The sequence below is a fragment of the Myotis myotis genome, unplaced genomic scaffold (genome assembly GCF_014108235.1).
Source record: "Myotis myotis isolate mMyoMyo1 unplaced genomic scaffold, mMyoMyo1.p scaffold_m19_p_14, whole genome shotgun sequence".
In the NCBI taxonomy this organism is placed as follows: Eukaryota; Metazoa; Chordata; class Mammalia; order Chiroptera; family Vespertilionidae; genus Myotis; species Myotis myotis.
This window is the reverse complement of record NW_023416318.1, coordinates 45,058,621-45,076,139: the sequence shown is the minus strand read 5'-3', so window position 1 is coordinate 45,076,139 and position 17,519 is coordinate 45,058,621. Positions and strand designations below refer to the sequence as shown.

Genomic DNA, 17,519 nt, shown 5'->3' with positions numbered 1-17,519 from the left:
AGGAAGCCTGGTGTTAAAAGCTCTGATAATGCAACGATTTTACAGATTTCACACAGAAATGTGTAAGGATTGCCTTCTTAGCACTCCCCTCCTGCCTTTTCTGAATTTTTATTGCACAGAGAACAGCTGCTTTCCTGTTCTATGTAAGTTGATTTAACCAGAAAATAATCTTCCAGTTTTCCTTTTTTACCAAAAGTCACAACCTGTGCCCTTCTCTTCGCTCTGTGAGCCAGCCGCCTTTGACAGATGACATGGACAGTAGCCGAGGGTGAAGTCTTTTGTCAGGTTGCCCTGGCAACAGCTTCAGATACGGTTTCCCTGGTCCTGTTTCAGATAACTATAGTCGAGAAGAGAACATCTGAATGTAAATAAACCAGTCATCCAGAGGGCGTGTCCCCCTGGGGGACACAGAAGCAGGTGGCCAGCAGCTGTGGCTGCACCCACAGCGAATCCTAGCCCTGGGTGGGCGTTTTGTAGGCTACAGCCTGAGAATTCAGGGCCCTGCAAATTCCTCGATTCTCCATCACAGTGAATCATTTCATCAGCAAGACAGCGAGTCAACTAATGGTCACTGTACTGCAGACAGTGAGGATGATGTAGGGACAAGCAGCTCTAAGTAAGTTAAGTCAATAATCACGATAGACTCAGAGTCCAGCTTTGGAGGCAGCCTTTGCTGCTGTCTCTCCTCAGATGCTCTTTCCAGCTCTCTAAGTCGGAGGCTTCTCGGACCTTCCCAAGAAGAGCATTCTTTTTCTCCCCATCATGTTAGAGCTGCCGGCATGCTAGCGCCTGATATAATCTTAGAGTCGAGCCTGCGTTTCAACTGGTGTTCACGGGGATTCGAGGCTTTGTGGGGGGAGGGGGGCTGCAGGAGCAGGTCTGGGACTCTACGGAAGCTTGCAACTTTTCACTCGGGTAAAGGGTTTTGCTGCCCGAAAGTTGAAAGAAAGACAAAGGGGGGGGGGGGGGGGGAGAGAGAGAAAAGAAAAACCTGAGCTCATCTACCACCCGCGTTTTGCTGGGATTTCTGCCCGGAAACGGAGGCCCAAAGCAGTCAAAGAGCTCATCTGTGCTCGCACAGCTGGGGCACTGGATTTAGATGGTGATTTATTCAGCCCTGTGGCGTGTGTTCTCTTCTCACCGGGCCCCACCCAGTGTGGGGTCCTCTCCCTGGAGCCCGGCCTCCCCGTGGTCAGGCTCACCCGGAGTCGCCTCTGCTCCCACTCCTCCCTCAGACCTGGTTTTGCTGCCTGAATCCTTCTGCAGAGCCGGTCCTCAGCGTCCGCCCCTTCAGGGTCACACCGGGCCAATGACAGAGGCCCCTGCACAGCTTGGGAAACCTACGGATTCGGGGCTCAGCCACACCTACGCATCAGCGCTGTGGAGGGGGCACCTGGGAGTCTATGTTTTAGTTTCTCTTGTGGCACTAGCAGCAGTTTTGGGGACCACTGACCCACTGCAGTCTTAAACCTGCGCAGGGTTCCTCCCCTCCTCCTTTCTTCCTTTCTTTCTATAGTCATTATTTCTCTCTCCATGTCTCCACTATTTTGCTTTCTCTGGTTCCTTCCCTGTGTCCAAACATAAGTTCAATTCTCTTCCAGTATAAAAATATGTAAACAAACAAGAAAAAAAAACCCACAACGTTTTCTACATAGCCACAGAATACCTTTAGCTCACCTGAAAAACTATCATTCCTGATTTTAAAAGAAATTTAGTCCCAATTCAAATTTTCCTAATAGTCCCAAAATTGTCTTGTCTTGCTGTCTTTCAGTTCAGGATTCAATAAAGATCGTGCATTTACTTTGTTCTCTGTCTCTCATCTCTCTCAGTCAGTCCCAACCCCTGTCCTGCCCCTCTTTGTTTCTCATGACATTGACCCTTTGAAGAGACCCGGCCAGGTGCTTTGTGGGACGCCCCACATTCTGATGTGTCTCTTACTTCCTTGTGGTGTCATTCATGCTGCTCTCCTGGCTGCTTTACGACCTTCGAACTGGAATTAGATCTGACGGTTTGATTGGATGCAGTTAAAGCCGCTGGCCGTGTTACTTTGTGGGGGTGCTGGGGGTGACCCTGTGGCGGTGTCTGGGTCCCCCTTTCATGGATGCCGAGTGCAATCCCAGGTTAGGGTGGTGACTTGGGGTCGCTCTGTGGAAAAGCACATGTCCGTGCAGCTAGCCATTGGTGAAACCATGCCCATAACCATTCCCCACTCATCTTTCAGCTGAGGTTTGAGCTTTGGTGGCATTTCTCCTGGTGCCTGCACCTTCTTCCTACTCCCCTGACTTCCTGGCCCTGTCACTCTGGCTCTCCCCGCCTGGTGCATCCTTCTTCGTTTCTGAGCTGGGCTGAGGAATGGTCCCCCAAGGATGTAGGTGTTCTCATCCCTGGAACCTGTGAAAATTACCTTATATCATAAAAAGGATTTTGCTGAGATGATCAAGTTCAGGATCTTTTTTTTTTTTTTTAAATATATTTTATTGATTTTTCACAGAGAGGAAGGGAGAGAGATAGAGAGATAGAAACATCGATCAGCTGCCTCCTGCACATCTCCCACTGGGGATGTGCCCGCAACCCAGGTATGTGACCTTGACCGGAATCGAACCCGGGACCTTTCAGTCCGCAGGCCGACGCTCTATCCACTGAGCCAAACCGGTTTCGGCCAAGTTCAGGATCTTGCGATGGGAAATTACCCTGGATTCTCCAGGCGGGCCGATGTGATCACAGGGTCTTTATAAGAGGGAGGCCAGAGGATCGGGGTCAGACAGAAGGTGGCGTGATGACGGAAGCGGAGGGATAGAGAGAAAGAGATGGAAGATGCTACTCTGCTGGCCTTGAAGGTGGGGGGAGGGGACCATGAGCCAAAGGATGTGTGTGGCCTCCGGAACTGTCAGAGGACCAATTTGCATTGTTTGAGGCCACTAAGCTGTGGGATGTATTATAGCAGCAATAGGAAACAACACGGTTTTTCTCAATGATTCTCTTCCTCCATGTGCCCCTGAAATGTCTGTGGCCTCCAGGGCTGGCCCTCCATCCTCCTCTCACTCTCTGTGCCACCCCTGGGCAATTTCATCATTTCTCGTGTTTTAAACTGTCATCTAGAAATGCTGCCGTCTCCAGCCAGTGCGGAAATCAACCCTGCGGGCGGGCGAGCAGCGGGCTGGAGTGGGTTTCTCCGGGGCAGGGCGGATAGAACTGAAACAGCAGGTCACCGGGCGGCCCCAGCAAATGGCAGTCATAGAGCAGAGACAGCCGGTGCCGCCCCAGTTCTGTGCCTCCCGGGCTGGCGCCTTGGGGGCCTGCCCCTGGGGCTGCTCTGGGCCAGAGGGCTCGCCTTCTCGGGCAGCAAGGACTGGGCTTTCCCAGAGCTTAAAACCAGTTATGCAAAGAAATCTTGAAAGAGGGAAGACGTGGTAGGGGTAGAAGGAGAGGATGTCTTCAGTCTCAAAATGCCCTTCCTGGTAGCCAGGGGAGTTGCTGGAGGAGATCACATCAGCCTGGGCTGTTTCTCCTGTTTCCGGGAGTCGCTGTGCGGTTGGGAGGACTGGGCCCGGGTGTTAAAGTCAAAACCACCTGCTTTACAAGCTCTGCTTTCTCCGCTAGGATCCCCTTCGGGAAGCAAAGAGGCAGTGCCCATTTCTCCTTAGGTAGGCAACCAGGAAAGGCCAGCGACCCTGGATCAGGGGAGAGCTGGGGTTCTCAGGCGCCCATCAGCAGAAGGGAAGGCTAACTTCCGCCTGGAGAGGCTGGGCGAGCACCGAAGGGAGGCCAGCCAGCTCAGCTGCTGTTTTCCAGACCAGGGGAGAGCTGGTTTTGCAATGTCAATATTTGGAGATTCTCTTTCTTTATTGACCCAGGCCCTTCGTAACTCTCAGCTTTCACACAGTTGCGGCTCCTTCCTGTCTGTCCCAGAGCGTTGGAGATGTGTCCCAGCAAGCTTGGCGCCCTTGGGAGTGTATAGAGAGCTGACACTTTGATCTTGAAAGGGTGGCCCCAGCAGTACCCATGGCCTTTGAAGTGTCACATGTTCAGGATTTTCAGTTCGTTGCTATGGAGACCTTTCTCATCATTGTAATATTAAAAAGAAACCAGTTATTATTTCACAATCTCATGCATTAGGTAAGTGGCATTTTCACAAAAGCCGTTTGTAAGGTATGAATTAACAATGGTAAGGGTGAGCCCGACCAGGATGGCTCGGTCAGGGGCACATGCCTGGGTTGCGGGCTCGATCCCCAGTAGGGGGACGTGCAGGAGGCAGCCAATCAATGATTCTCTCCCATCATTGATGTTTCTGTCTCTCTTTCCCTCTCCCTTCTTCTCTGAAATCAATAAACATAGATTTCAAAAATAATGGTAAGGGGAAACAGGCAGAAAATTCCTGCTTGTAAAAAAATAGTGGCCAGTGGCACAGGTGAGTGGGCCCAGTGAAAACTCACGGGGTGTTGACAGCAAGCCAAAAATGCGCTGGGGGGGCGGGGGGGGGGAGGGGAGGAGGCTGGACCGGTTACTGTGATGGGCTGGTCATACCAAGCCTGTGAGGCAGCTGCTCTTGCTAACCCCGTTTTACAGATCGGGGACTGAGGCGCAGGGAGCCTAGGGAACTTGGCCCAGATCGGCTTCCTCGTAAGTGGAGGAGTTGGGGTCCAGAAATGAAGTTTGGCTCCAGAGGCCTTCTCACAACCCTGGCACTACACTGCCTGTTATGAGAGGGACGAAGGCCCTCCTCACTGCGGAACCTTAGAGACTCAGCCCCCTGGCAGCCAGGTCTGGGCGCATTGCCCAAGTGGACTTCCACAGTGGGGTCCCGTGACCAGAGCCCCCATGAAGCACCCCGATTTCACCCTCTGAACCACGAGCACCAAAGTTTCTATGTGGCCTCCTCCTGTCGGCGTGGGAGACTGGGGAACAGCGTGGGGTGGGCCCTTTAGCAGCTGCCCCCACGGGGACACCGCAGGTCACCTGGGCTGGTGTGTCTGTCCTGCTGGTCCCTCAGGCTCAGAAGAAAGGATGCTCCTCCTGTCAACCTATCACACCAAGGGTTTCTAAGGATGCTCGGAGATCCTGGTACCAAACATGGTGCCTATTGTATTAGCTGGCCCGGGTGCCCCCCATAGCACAATAAATGGGGCACGTACCCTCTTATAGCATCAAGTGCAGTCTCAGCACTAGACTGTAACGAGGAAGAGTGCTGTCCCACCCTGTTCACCAAGTGACCCTCAGTCCCCGAATGGTACGTCAGGGGCATGGCCTCACCTCCCCGCTCCCCTGCTCCCTGTCACCTCCCCGCTCCCACTCTCCGGAGCCAGTCCATTGAGGGGTGGCCGGGACTGCTTCTCTCTGAGTGTGCTGCCCGCATGGTCCACACTGCCCATCTGGGCTCCTCCCCTGTGACGGCCTGTCTGGGTCTGTGTTGGTGGCAGGGAAAGGACAAGGGTCACGCTGCCCGGAGCTGCTGGAGCGGCCACAAACAACCACTGTCCCCCTGTCCACCGCAGCACAGTTCCTGGGCATCCGCTGTGCCAGGCAGTGCCAGTGCTGGCCTTTTAACCCCTTGTTTAACCCTGGCATCCACCCTGGCATCAGTCCTAGCGTCCCCATGTTACAGATGAGGGAACAGAGGCTCAGAGGGTGCACGGCGTGCCCACGGTCGCACAGATGACAAGATGCAGAGTGGTGTCTGGTCACCGGCCCAGCAGCCGGAGCGGAGCACAACTGTTTAAGTAGGAGAACCGTTCCATCAAAACCAAAATGTGAGAAGAAGGCTCAGAATGAAGGTTCCGGGGGAAAGAGCACAGGAGAGTGAAGACCCAGGGACGCAGAGGGTCAGAGAAGAGAAGGATGAGGGTCTTTTCCAGGGAGGCGAGCAGCTGTGGGTGGCCCCGTCTAGAAAAAGGCTCCCAATGACTTGGAGAAGGCATCCCCTGCTGGTTTTCTACCCTCGTGAACTTCGTGGCTGTCGCTGAATTTTCCATTTTTAAACATGGGCTGTAATCTGAATTCTAACCTTGCAGCCAGGGTGGTCATAGTCAAAATATTGAGCAGCCTGGACGGCACAGATGACAGCCCATCAGAACAGACACCAGCAGGAACCTGCCGCCCGGGGCCACGCTCCTCACGGCACTTTGGGGAGGAGGAAAGTCAGTGTTGGCAGTGAAGGGGGACTTGATGGCACATTCCATAGAGATAGGGACGGATCCAGAGAAGCGGCAGAGAGGGGGCTGGAGGGGAAGAGGAGGCCAGGTTGCCTGCGGGTGACGCTGCAGTCTCTCTCAAATGTGGGCCTCGGACGATCAGACCGTCCACCAGTTTCCTGGGACTTTGCTAAAAGGTAAACCCCCGGGCCTTGTCCAAGACTGACAGCATGTCTGGTGGCTAGAATGTGGGTGTTTACCAAGCACACCGCCCCCCCACCCCCCGCGCCGCCCACACACACACACACACACACACACACACTGTTGTACCGTAGGGTTTGGAAACGAACACCCTCACCCCTTAGGACCAAACTAAGGTCATCCCCAGCCGCTTCTTCATCCGATGCTTGTTCTTCCCTGACAGTACCTGCCCCCCCCCCCCCCCGTCCCCCAACCCCCGTCAGGCCTGAGGCACTAGCGGAAGCAGAGCGGGAACCAAAGCCAGGTTTGCAGGGCCGAGCTGCACGGAGGCTGCAGGGGGCTGAGGCCTGGGTGACTCCTCAGAGGCCCTGAGCAGGTTACTTCATGTTTGCGGGTCTCGATCTCTTTGTAAAATGAGAATAATAATCCTAGCTCGCTCATTTAGAGTCATTTTAAGAAATAAAAGAGATGGTGTACGTAAAAGGCTTAGGGTAGTACCTGCTCTGTATACGCTTCTAAGCTTTCATTGCTATTGGCCCGTGAAGCTTGGTCATTCAGTCCCCTGACTGCATCTGAGTCCACGCTGTCACTACACGTTATGGACAAAGTCCTGGTTGGACTGTTTCTCCCTCGTGATTAGTGGCCTCCTCTGTTTCAGCCTCGTTTTAATTATTCTCAAGTGCGTGCACTTTTGCGTATACACTAGTAGTCGGTCTTATTTTAAGCTGCCTCGTCATGTGAGAAGGAAATACAAGTGAAAACAGTCAGGACCTCAGTGAATGAAGAGTGGGCTGCTCATCTCACACAGGGGGGTGGGGGGTGGTGGTGAACCAAAGTCCCACCCACAGGCCCCCGCCTGGGAGCAGAGATCTGCAGCTGGAACCCTACAGCAGCACGTCCCCTGCGAGTGGGCAGACCCGCTGCCCAAGCCAGGCTTAGGCGGTGGGGAGAGCGGCCTGGGAACATCCTGTTCATGGTTGAGAGCAGCGACGCACCCAAATTTAGCTTCAGACAAACTTAGCCTCAGCCTCGTATCAGCCCGAGTCTGTGCTCTAGCCTTAGGGGGCTTCTGAAGGTCAGGGAGCCAGGGCTGGCTTTATTGTTGTTTCTCGAACTCCTGAACTCGTGTCTCATCAGTGGTCTTGAGATCACACGGACTACCACTACGCCTCTTCCCCATAGCCGCACACCATGCAAGCCGTGCCTTTCAGATTGACTGCTAATATCAGTATAGTTGCTTGCAAATATATGTACATATTTTAGATGTAACTTGGAAGAAAAGATCACCTTATCAGCTTTGCATGTTGCGACTGAATGTCAGCAGAAAATAAACGTATATTTATTATTGCAAGAACAAAAACTACAATAGTTAATGTTTGTGGAAATTGCTAATTTCATCCAGAAAACACTTAACAACTTTTAAGTAGTTAAATAGGAAAATAGATGGACAATACTGAATATTGTGAGAGCACAGCAGCAAGTTAAGTTTAGGATAATAGTGATTAGAGGGTTGGAAATTTCAGTCCCCCCCACCCCCACCCCACAACCCCCAGGGAGAAAAGGGGCTGAAGATTGAGCTCGGTCACCAGTAGCCAATGATTTAATCAGTTATGTTACATAATGAAGCTGCCATAAACCCCAAAGGTCGGGGTTTGGAGAAGCTCTGGGGATGCAGAGATATCGGTAGGGAAGCTCCTCCCCTTCCCACACACATGCCCGCCCCCCCCCCCCGTCCCCCCCTGCCCCCCCCCCCCGTCTCTTCCATCTGGCTGTTCTTGAGTTATATCTTTTTATACTAAACTGGTAATCTAATAAAAGACTTCCCTGAGCACTGGGAGCCACTATAGCAAGTGAATCAAACCAAGGAGGGGGTTGAGGGAATCTCGCATCTCTAGCTGGTCAGTCAGAAGTACAGGTGAGAGCCTGGACCTGCCCTGGGTCCGAGGGGGGCAGTCTTATAGGACTGAACCCTCGGCCATGGGGTCTGATGCGCTCTCTGGGTCAATCGTGTCAGAACTGAACTGAAGTCTAAGACACCAGCTAGTGTCTGGAGCAAGGCTTGTCAGCGCCGTGGAAACCACACACACACCCCACACTGGAGCTGGTACTAGAATGATCTCAATTGTATATCCTTTCTGAACCCACAAAAACATGGTAGCAATTAAATAATGCAGGTCAGAATAATGGAGGGTATATTTCATCTAAGCTTTTTAGAGTAGTTTGCACTACTGAATTGATAGCAACACATAAAATAACCTATGAGACTTATATTTAATTTTTTAATAATTTAACTCCACTTAGTCGGTGATTCTGGCTTCTCTATGGGACTCAGTGGAAATCAAGTCCCTGTTTAGACTTGCAAATGTGCAGCTTGGTGACGGCAGAAGGCACCTGGCAGCGGAGGATGCAGAGCTTAAAGATGTTGTCCAGTTTTCAACAATCAAATGCGATTACACTTTTTAATCAAGTTTCAGATGTTCTTGTTTCCGGGGTGCGTTCTAGGGAGAGCTACGTGCTCCGATGAGGGCTTTCCCAGTGTCAGTGTTGGCCCTCGCAGCCCCTCAGCCTGTGGGTGCACCCGGTGCAGTTCTGGGGGTCACAGGAAGCCAGGGTCCCCTTCACTTTGTCTTTGCTCCCATCCCCGGCTCACCCCAGGCCTGTTGTGTAGTCAGGAGCTGTGAGCAGGATTTGGAACTCGGTGTGCTGTGGGAGGCGTGGTTCCCGGGGTGTGGATGTCCCCTGGCTTTCATACAGCAGGGCCCTGGGGCCACCAAGTCCCAGAGCTCAAAGGCGGGGAGCACAGTGGTCACCCCTCCCGTGCATCGCTCTCTCCTCCCGGGTAGTTTGTGAAGTTTGCCAACATCGAGGAGGACACCCCGTCCTACCATCGGAGCTACGACTTCTTTGTGTCCCGCTTCAGTGAAATGTGCCACTCCAGCCACGATGACCTGGAAATCAAGACCAAGTGAGCAGCGAGGGCGAGGGGGCGTGCGCAGTTGATGATGGAAGCGTGGAGGGGTCTCAGCCCGTGTGTGTCTGATTCCTCTGGGGCAGTGGTTCTCAACCTTCCTAATGCCGCGACCCTTTAATGCAGTTCCTCATGGTGTGGTGGCCCCCAATTTCATTGTTACAAACAGAATATAATTAAAGCATGGTGATTAATAACAAAACAATATGTAATTATATATGTGTTTTCCTATGGCCTTAGGCGACCCCTGTGAAAGGGTTGTTCGACCCCCAAAGGGGTCGCGACCCACAGGTTGAGAACCGCTGTTCTGGGGTTTGCCTCTCTCAGACGTTCCTGGGGAGGAGAGAGCACCTGGTGGAACATGGGTGGGCAAGCGGGCAGTGCTGGGCTCCCGACACGCGCTTTCTAAAGGAGCAGCCTCTAGGGCAGGAAACTGGGTGGATGTGAGATAATGGGCCTGGGAGGCCAATTTGGGAGCCAGTGACAGACATGCACACACATGCACACCCCCATGCGCTCTTGTACATCCATTTATACACCCAGGAACATCCCCTCACCATTATCCATCCAAATATCCACCCACCAAGCCAAAGCCAAGTCCTCCCACTGGCCGCTGCCGCTGCCCCCTGACTTCTCCACTCTCCCCCACTCACTCCCCTCCGGCCAGGAGGCCTCCCGCTGCCCCGGGGCTTGGCACAGTCTGTCCCTGTCCCGAATGCTTCCCCTGTGGGTCCGCACGGCTCCCTCCACCACGGTCAAGCCTGGGCTCAAACGTGCCCTTGTCAATGACACCTTCCCCGAACTTCCCCCCACCCCTTCCCCTTCTCCCTCACCCTGCTCTGTACCCGGCTCTCTCTTTTCTCCCATGGTCCTCATCCTCTTCGGACATGTTTCTTAATTTACTCACTATGCTTCCTATTCATTGTCTGTCTCCCCCCGCTAGCATGTAAGCCAAGAAAGCCTGGTAGCCGGGTGCGTCTCCCTCCGGTCCCCCCTCCTCACTCCTAAGTTGCTCAGAGCCCTGCATTTGGCCTCGTAGTTCTTGGCAGCACTGTCAGCTCCTGTATCTTGGGCTCAAGCTGGAGCAAACCCAGCTGAGAACGAAAGAGAGGGCACCTGAAGCCACTGCCACCTCAGGGATGAAGCTGGGTGGTACCCGGGCAAAGGCAGCCCGAGGGCATGGCCTCCTGGGCTGGTAGCCAGCCAGGAGCCCGAGTCCCAGGAAGCGTCGAAGGCCCCACCCTGCCTTTTGATGGATGAATGTACCCCTCACCCCACACTTGCCACAGGAGCTGGATTTCTCAGGGTTCGAGGGCTTCATGGCCCCATCTCACCCTTTTCCTTCCAGGATCCGAATGTCAGGCATCAAAGGGCTGCAAGGGGTGGTGAGGAAGACGGTGAATGATGAGCTGCAGGCCAATATCTGGGACCCACAGCACATGGACAAGATTGTCCCATCGCTGCTCTTCAACTTGCAGCACGTCGAAGAGGCCGAGAGGTAAGCAGACGAGGCTGGAGGTCGGACAGCAGGCCATGAGCCCTCGCAGGCTGCCCGTCCCAGCTGCCGGGGAACCGCAGGGCGTGGGCTTTGCTAAAACCGAGCTCTGAGGCCGGGGATCTTTGTGGCCTGGTCCGCAGTGAGTCCAGGGCCAGCTTTCTGCAGCCTGTTGTGCCCCTTCAGGTCTGCGTTCATGGAGGCAGGATGGTAATGGTGCTGGGCTCCCTGGGATGCTGGGCTCCTTGTTTGGTAAGAACCAAGACTCAGGGACCTCTTCTCTCTGGAAGCAGCAGGCCACGGTGGTTTTAAAAGGCCTTGCGTGGCTCCACTTCCTGAGGACTTTCCCTCCCTGACCTTCCTTCCTCCCTCACATCCTAATGGTATTTCAGGCCCTGAAAACAGGCCTGCTTGACCAGACAGCCCCCAGACCTGGCACTCATCCTGTCCCACCCCTTGCGCTTCCTCTCTGTGAAGTGGGGTGCAGGGGAAGGTTCAGGTCCCTGTCCACCTTGGCTGTGCTTGGGGCTGGCTGAGGGTATGGGTCCCTCGCTTTCTGTCAGTTGCGCCTGTGCTGCTAGTCAGGCAGGGAGAGGAAGTGTGCCCTCTGGTGGCTGTGTCTGGAACCGCACCTCCATTGACAAGATTGGCCTGGGGTCTCAGGGCCCCGAGTCCTGGGGATCCTTCTGTCCAGGTTGGGCCCACCCTCTGTGGCTCAGTAACCTGAGCCAACCACTGTGCCTTTCTCCCTTCCCCTTTTCCTCTCCCTTCTCCTCTCTCCCACTTTCCTTTGCTTTCCGCTCTTCTGCCCACCTGTCTTCATATCACACATCTTCTTTGCCTTCTGAAGCCTCAGGGGCATGGAGATACTCGTGGCCGTGCCTCCCCTGCCCCTGGTGCTCAGGGTCCCTGACCTCCTGACAGAGGCACATCAGGCCTATCCCTAAGGATCTCTAGGAAAAAGCCTCTCCCTTCTCCCACCATCTTCCTCCACTCTGGGAGTCTACCCCATATAGTTTCTGAGCCGTGACATCTCCCCTACTGTCACCACTTTCCTGGGTGCAGCACAGCCTCCCAGGCACACGCAGAGCCGGGTCCCGGCTTGGCCTCCCACCCTTCACCCACGAGGCTGTGTGTCCCCACAGCCGGTCCCCCTCGCCCCTCCAAGCGCCGGAGAAGGAGAAGGAGAACCCGGCAGAGCTGGCTGAGAGGTGCCTTCGGGAACTGCTGGGCCGGGCTGCCTTTGGCAACATCAAAAATGCTATCAAGCCTGTTCTCATGTGAGTCCTACACCACCCCTTTCACCCCCTACCCCCCCACCCCAAGCGAACAGTTTCGGAGTTTCGGGTCCTGGCATCTAAGGAGGTGATAAGGTCCGTCCCTTCTCTGTGCCTGTGTTCGCTGCACTGGGACAACGAAAGCTACCACACAGCGGCCAAGTGCAGCTTTGGGGAGAGGAGTTGGTAGGAGGGGCCCCGAAGCTGAAGGAAGGTGCCCAGTTAACTCCTAAAGCCAGGGCTTCCTTGACCTCCTTCCAGCCCTGGGGCTGGGACCGCCCTGGGTCTTCCCTTCTCTCACCCGGGGCTCTGTGAGGGCTGGGTCTCTGGGAGGTGCTCACTCCCCGCAGCGTCTCTCTCCTCCTTAACACCACTCTGCATGTCATAGCTGTCCCCCCATTTCTCTCCCTCACAGCCACCTGGATAACCATTCTCTGTGGGAACCCAAGGTGTTCGCCATCCGTTGCTTTAAAATCATCATGTATTCAATTCAGGTACGGCTTGTCCCCCGGCCAAGGGACTTCTGGGGCAGGGAGTGCGCTTGTAGACAAAGCCACTTCCAAACCGGTTCTGCTGAACGTCACTGTGGAGCGTGGCCAGTTTAGCTTTATTTCTAATCCATCACAGACCAATGCTTTACAAAGTACAATTTTTAAAAATCCATAGAGAGTGTAAATGAAAAATTCGTGAAAAGTTCAAGCCCACAGGCCATGCTTGGCTGCCACGCATTGTCAAGTTGCCTATGAAACGCCGACTCTCCAGTTCTGTACTTATCTCAGAATAAACGGGCACCAGGCAGATCTGGCATTGTCGCCAGGCCACGGCCACGCTTTGAGCAGCACTGGGCTAAGCCCGTGGCCTCCTGCGGCCCTTACCAATGAGACATGGGGAACGGAAAGGAAGACAATAGTCTAAAGTGGACTTCTGCCCCATTTGGGGTGAAAGGGCCCAGGAAAAGCAGGGACATCCAGGTCTTCACTCGGTGGGGCTTTGTTCCTTGTTGGACCGAGGGGAAGGGGCTCAGGGAAAGGACCCTTCGTCCACCCCGCCTTTGGGTCCCAGGCCGGGGCTGCCCGGCTCAGAGGCCACGTGGGGGTGCTATTGGGGACCAGCACGTCTTCCTCCCCCCAGCCGCAGCACTCCCACCTGGTTATCCAGCAGCTCCTGGGCCACCTGGATGCCAACAGCCGCAGTGCGGCCACCGTGCGCGCGGGCATTGTGGAGGTGCTGTCGGAGGCCGCTGTCATCGCCGCCACCGGTTCTGTGGGTAAGGCGGCCCTGGGAGGCGTGGGGGCTGGGACCCCTCCGGGACGAAGGGCTGCCCCCCCCAACCCTGCTTCCAGAAAAGGGCAAGGGAGGCGCCTTAGGGAGGGGTCAGGGCAGGAACCTGGGGAGAGGAAGCCCTGGTGGGGGTGCAGGGCAGGGAAGAATGGAGGGCGCCAGCCCTGAATGCTGGGTCCCCACCCCGCCGCGCAGGGCCCACGGTGCTGGAGATGTTCAACACGCTGCTGCGGCAGCTGCGGCTCAGCATCGACTACGCCCTGACCGGGAGCTACGACGGGAGCTACGACGGGGCGGGCGTCAGCCTGGGCACCAAGATCATCAAGGAGCACGAGGAGCGCATGTTCCAGGAGGCCGTCATCAAGACCATAGGTGCGGGTCCCAGCGAGGGGCGTGGTCCGTGGGTGGGCGTGGCCCCGGAGGGGCGTGGTCCAGGGATGGCACCCCCGGGGACTTCGGTCAGGGCATTGCAGGATTGTCCTCTGTGCATGCTGCTCACCAACACGGGAGGGAAGTGGAGTCCGTCCATGGTGCATGCAGCGCACAGACTGTCCCAGTCGGGCTGAGTGGGCGCCTGGATTTGAGGCCACAGGCTAAAGAGGCAAACTCTTCCCGCGCCCAGTCCCCCTAGGCCTGCCTGCTGCTCCCAAGTGTGAGGGGTCAGAGAGGCGATGGGGAGGGAGGGAAAGGAAAGGAAGGAAGAGGAACGGGAGCGAGCCGTGGAGAACATGTGCATGCGCTGGGGCGAGGGAGGAACTGTACAGCCACCTCATGTGTAAGGCTCATCACTTCCGGAGCCTTCCTGCCCCGAGCCATTGGAGCGTCCCCCAGCTCTGAGAAGCAGGCAGGGCAGGAATCACCCCAGCTCACAGCGAGCCGCTGAGATTACGGGGCTGCCTTCCTTCCAGAAAGGGCCAGGCACCTCCAGGAAGTGTCAGAGCCGGTGTCCCGCGGCACCCAGCAGAGCAGCTGGTGGCAGAGCCTCGGTGGGCACCCGGGGCTGCTGACTGGCCCAGGGTCCAGGTCTCCATCCCAGAGACCTGAGCCTCCGGCTCTGGACTAAGCGGAGGAACTGGAGCCTGGACGAGTGAGTCGTCTGGAATTATCTAGGTTCCTCCTCTGGGTCTTAATCGTCTCCCGAGAGAAGCAGCAGAAAGCCTGAGCTGAGCGACCCCGGCAGCCGTTGGCCTCGGGGGGCCGATGGCCTCGGGGGGCCGACCCTCTCCACCATCTTTCTCCCTCCCGCAGGCTCCTTTGCCAGCACGTTGCCCACGTATCAGCGCTCAGAGGTGATCCTCTTCATCATGAGCAAGGTCCCGCTGCCCTCTCTGCATCACCCCGTGGAGACGGGGAGGACCGGGTAGGTCCGCCACGCCTTCCTCGCGCTCTCCTCCCTGGGTCTGCCCTCACTTCTCTCATTCTGCTCTCAAACCCCGCCCGAGCCTTTAGGGGGGCCCTTGGATCCCACAGCAGTTCCTCAGGCTGCCACCCTCCCTCCCCAATAACCACCTCCCGCCTTGCGGGGAGCCATTAATTCCTGGTCTGCTTCCTGGCTCTGAGGTCACCGTCCTGGGTAACTCAACACATAAGCCTCGTGGGGAATCTCATCACGAGGGAGAACTACGCAGGCAAGTGTGGGGTCTCCACCCAAGTCACATCCTGATGAGAGTGTGTATCTCTGGTCTGCAGAGAGAACAGGAACCGGCTGACCCAGATTATGCTGCTGAAATCCCTCCTTCAGGTGAGCCTCCCGTCCCCTTCCCACTCTGCCTCTGCGGGAGGAAGCTCCTTCCCAGGTCCAGGGTCGGCTCCAGCATACAGCTGTGAAGCTTGCACATGCACAGATATGTCTATGCAAAGGGCCGAGGTGGGACTGACACCAGCCTGTGTCCCTCTCACTTGCCTGGCTGGGCACACACAGGATCCTTATCAGCTACTGATAGCATTGTCACTCGACATCCTCTCTGTACTGAGATGGAATCTGCTGGTTCCCGCCCCTTCCCGCTCCAATGACCTTCCCCACTGTTCCCTCCTGGTTTCACCTCAGTCTCCCAGCCACAAGCTTTCCCTTCGTCAGTGTTTCATATTCCTCTTTTGCATCTCTCAGCCATCATGTCTAGAGATTCATTGTTCTCAAAGGTCATTCCCATGGCCAACTTGTTGAGCTGTAGAGATTCCCTAGAGATTCTGAGCCATCAGACTTCGTGGGGTCCTGACTCTGTGTCTGTAACAAGCTCCCCAGTTATCCTTGTACACAGCCTTGGCCTAAACTCCGGACGTCTCACAGCTACACGATTCTCCCAGTTGCTTTTATCTCCCTCTCTCTTCACCTACCATAAATACAACCACAAGAATTTTCTGGAAATGCTGTTCCCCACATGTTGCCTCTTGTTAAAGTGTAGGTCTCAGTTTCCAGTTGAGGTACATCTAGATTTCATACAGGCATACCTTGGAGATATTGCAGGTTTGGTTCCAGACCCCGGCAATAAAGCGAGTGCGCAATAAAGCAAGACACACGGACTTTTTGGTCTCCTAGTGCACATAAAAGTTATGTTTACACCGTGCATACTGTAGTCTTTTAAGTGTGCAATAGCACTATGTCTAAAACTAATGTACATATCTTATTTTCAAAATAATTTATTGCTAAAAGTGCTAATCATCATCAGAGGCTTCAGCGTCAGAGCCTTTGTGCTGGTGGAGGGTCTTACCTTCAGTTTGCCAAACCATGCAATATCTGCGAAGCACAATGGGCCATGCCTGTCTTCAGACTGAAGGTGGAAGGTCTCCAATGCCCTTTCCCTCCCTCGACTCCCCATCGCATCCCTCAGCCTTCTCTGTTCCAGCCATGGCAGCCTGCACAGCCTTCACTCCCACTCAGGCCTTCCCTCCCCTCCCCCAGCCCACGCCTTTCATGCCATTCTATGTGTATAGAGGCTTTTCATGCTAATGCTGCCCGCATCTGGTTCCCTCCTCCTCTATGGACTCCTGCCATTTCTTCACATCCCTCACTGATTTGTACCTGGCATCTTAGTAAGGTGACATTTTGGGACGCGCTTGGGTACATCCCCCTTCAGAGAACACTGGTGTTTGCCTTTGATGGCGCTAGGTTTTGCTAGCTCCTCCAGGGCCTGCTGAATCGTCCAAGGCATTGTTTTAGAACATAGGGACTTAACAGTAAGTATGTTTCGCTGCTTTTGACTGCTCTGACATCACGTGGGATGTGTCTGTGCCAATTGGCTTTGATCAGAAGACCCTTTCATGGCCACAACCAATCGCTGTGTGTGCTTTTGGTTGCCATGCGTGTAGGTTCTGATTCCGCAGCCCAGCTATAGGTTCTTCCGCTGTCTGTCCATCGCTCTGTGACCGTCCACCCACCTAGTAAGCCTTGTATTCACAGTGAGTCTTCATCAGTTGTGCCGATGGCCTGGAACATAAGTTCAGAGGCTCCCTGACTCCTGCTCCCCTTAGTGCTCATCCCTTGCTTGCTTTTAACCATTTAAAGTTCCTGCACACGGTCCCCATCCAACCACATGTCTACTGAGCTGAGCTGAGGAGGTTGTCTCGGATGTTGGTGTGTTCAAAAAAGTGGCCTCAGGCATCCAGGGTCCAGGGTGGGTCTGGACTGGGGGATCTGGACTGGGAGGTGCCCAGAGAGGGTGAATGCTTCAGACCAGACCTCTGCTGGCGGCTGCTCCATCTCCTCACTGCACCTGAGAGGGCCAGCGTTCCTAAGCATGGCCATCCTGGGCTCCCTTGCAGGTGTCCCTAGGTTTCCAGTGCAGCAATATGATGTCAGCCCTGCCCAGCAACTTCCTGGACCGCCTTCTGTCCACCGCCCTCATGGATGACCCAGAGATCCGTCTCTTCGTTCTAGAGATTCTCATCAGTTTCATTGATCGTCATGGCAACCGCCACAAGTTCTCTTCCATCAGGTGAACTTGGGGCCTCCTCCCCTGTTGATATGTGATGGGAGGAGACTCCGATAGGGCCACACATGCAGATGGGAAGACAGCTCAGAGACTCAGTGAGACCCACCAGAGAACTGATCACAGACATTGACCCTGGGGCCCCGTGAGGGGAAGAGCGACTGAAAGAGCACTTGACTTGGGGGAGATAGGGAGTGGGTTGGAGATTTGGGAGATAAACAGCACCTACTAAAGGGAGTTTTC

General features: G+C 55.0%; 1 protein-coding gene across 3 annotated transcripts in view; it reads left to right on the top strand.

Annotated features, from left to right (window-relative positions):
• EFR3B (EFR3 homolog B) overlaps positions 1-17,519 on the top strand; it is a 65,245-nt gene that overhangs the window by 37,654 nt on the left and 10,072 nt on the right. The window contains exons 5-13 of one of the 3 annotated variants that reach the window (XM_036335178.1): positions 9,173-9,294; positions 10,646-10,795; positions 11,938-12,072; positions 12,485-12,563; positions 13,231-13,336; positions 13,546-13,722; positions 14,599-14,710; positions 15,040-15,091; positions 17,110-17,282. In XM_036335178.1, the coding sequence (XP_036191071.1) occupies positions 9,173-9,294; positions 10,646-10,795; positions 11,938-12,072; positions 12,485-12,563; positions 13,231-13,336; positions 13,546-13,722; positions 14,599-14,710; positions 15,040-15,091; positions 17,110-17,282 (1,106 nt within the window). Of the gene's footprint in view, positions 1-9,172; positions 9,295-10,645; positions 10,796-11,937; positions 12,073-12,484; positions 12,564-13,200; positions 13,337-13,545; positions 13,723-14,598; positions 14,711-15,039; positions 15,092-17,109; positions 17,283-17,519 lie in introns of all 3 variants that reach the window. The other 2 variants (XM_036335177.1, XM_036335176.1) reach the window with 2 other exon arrangements.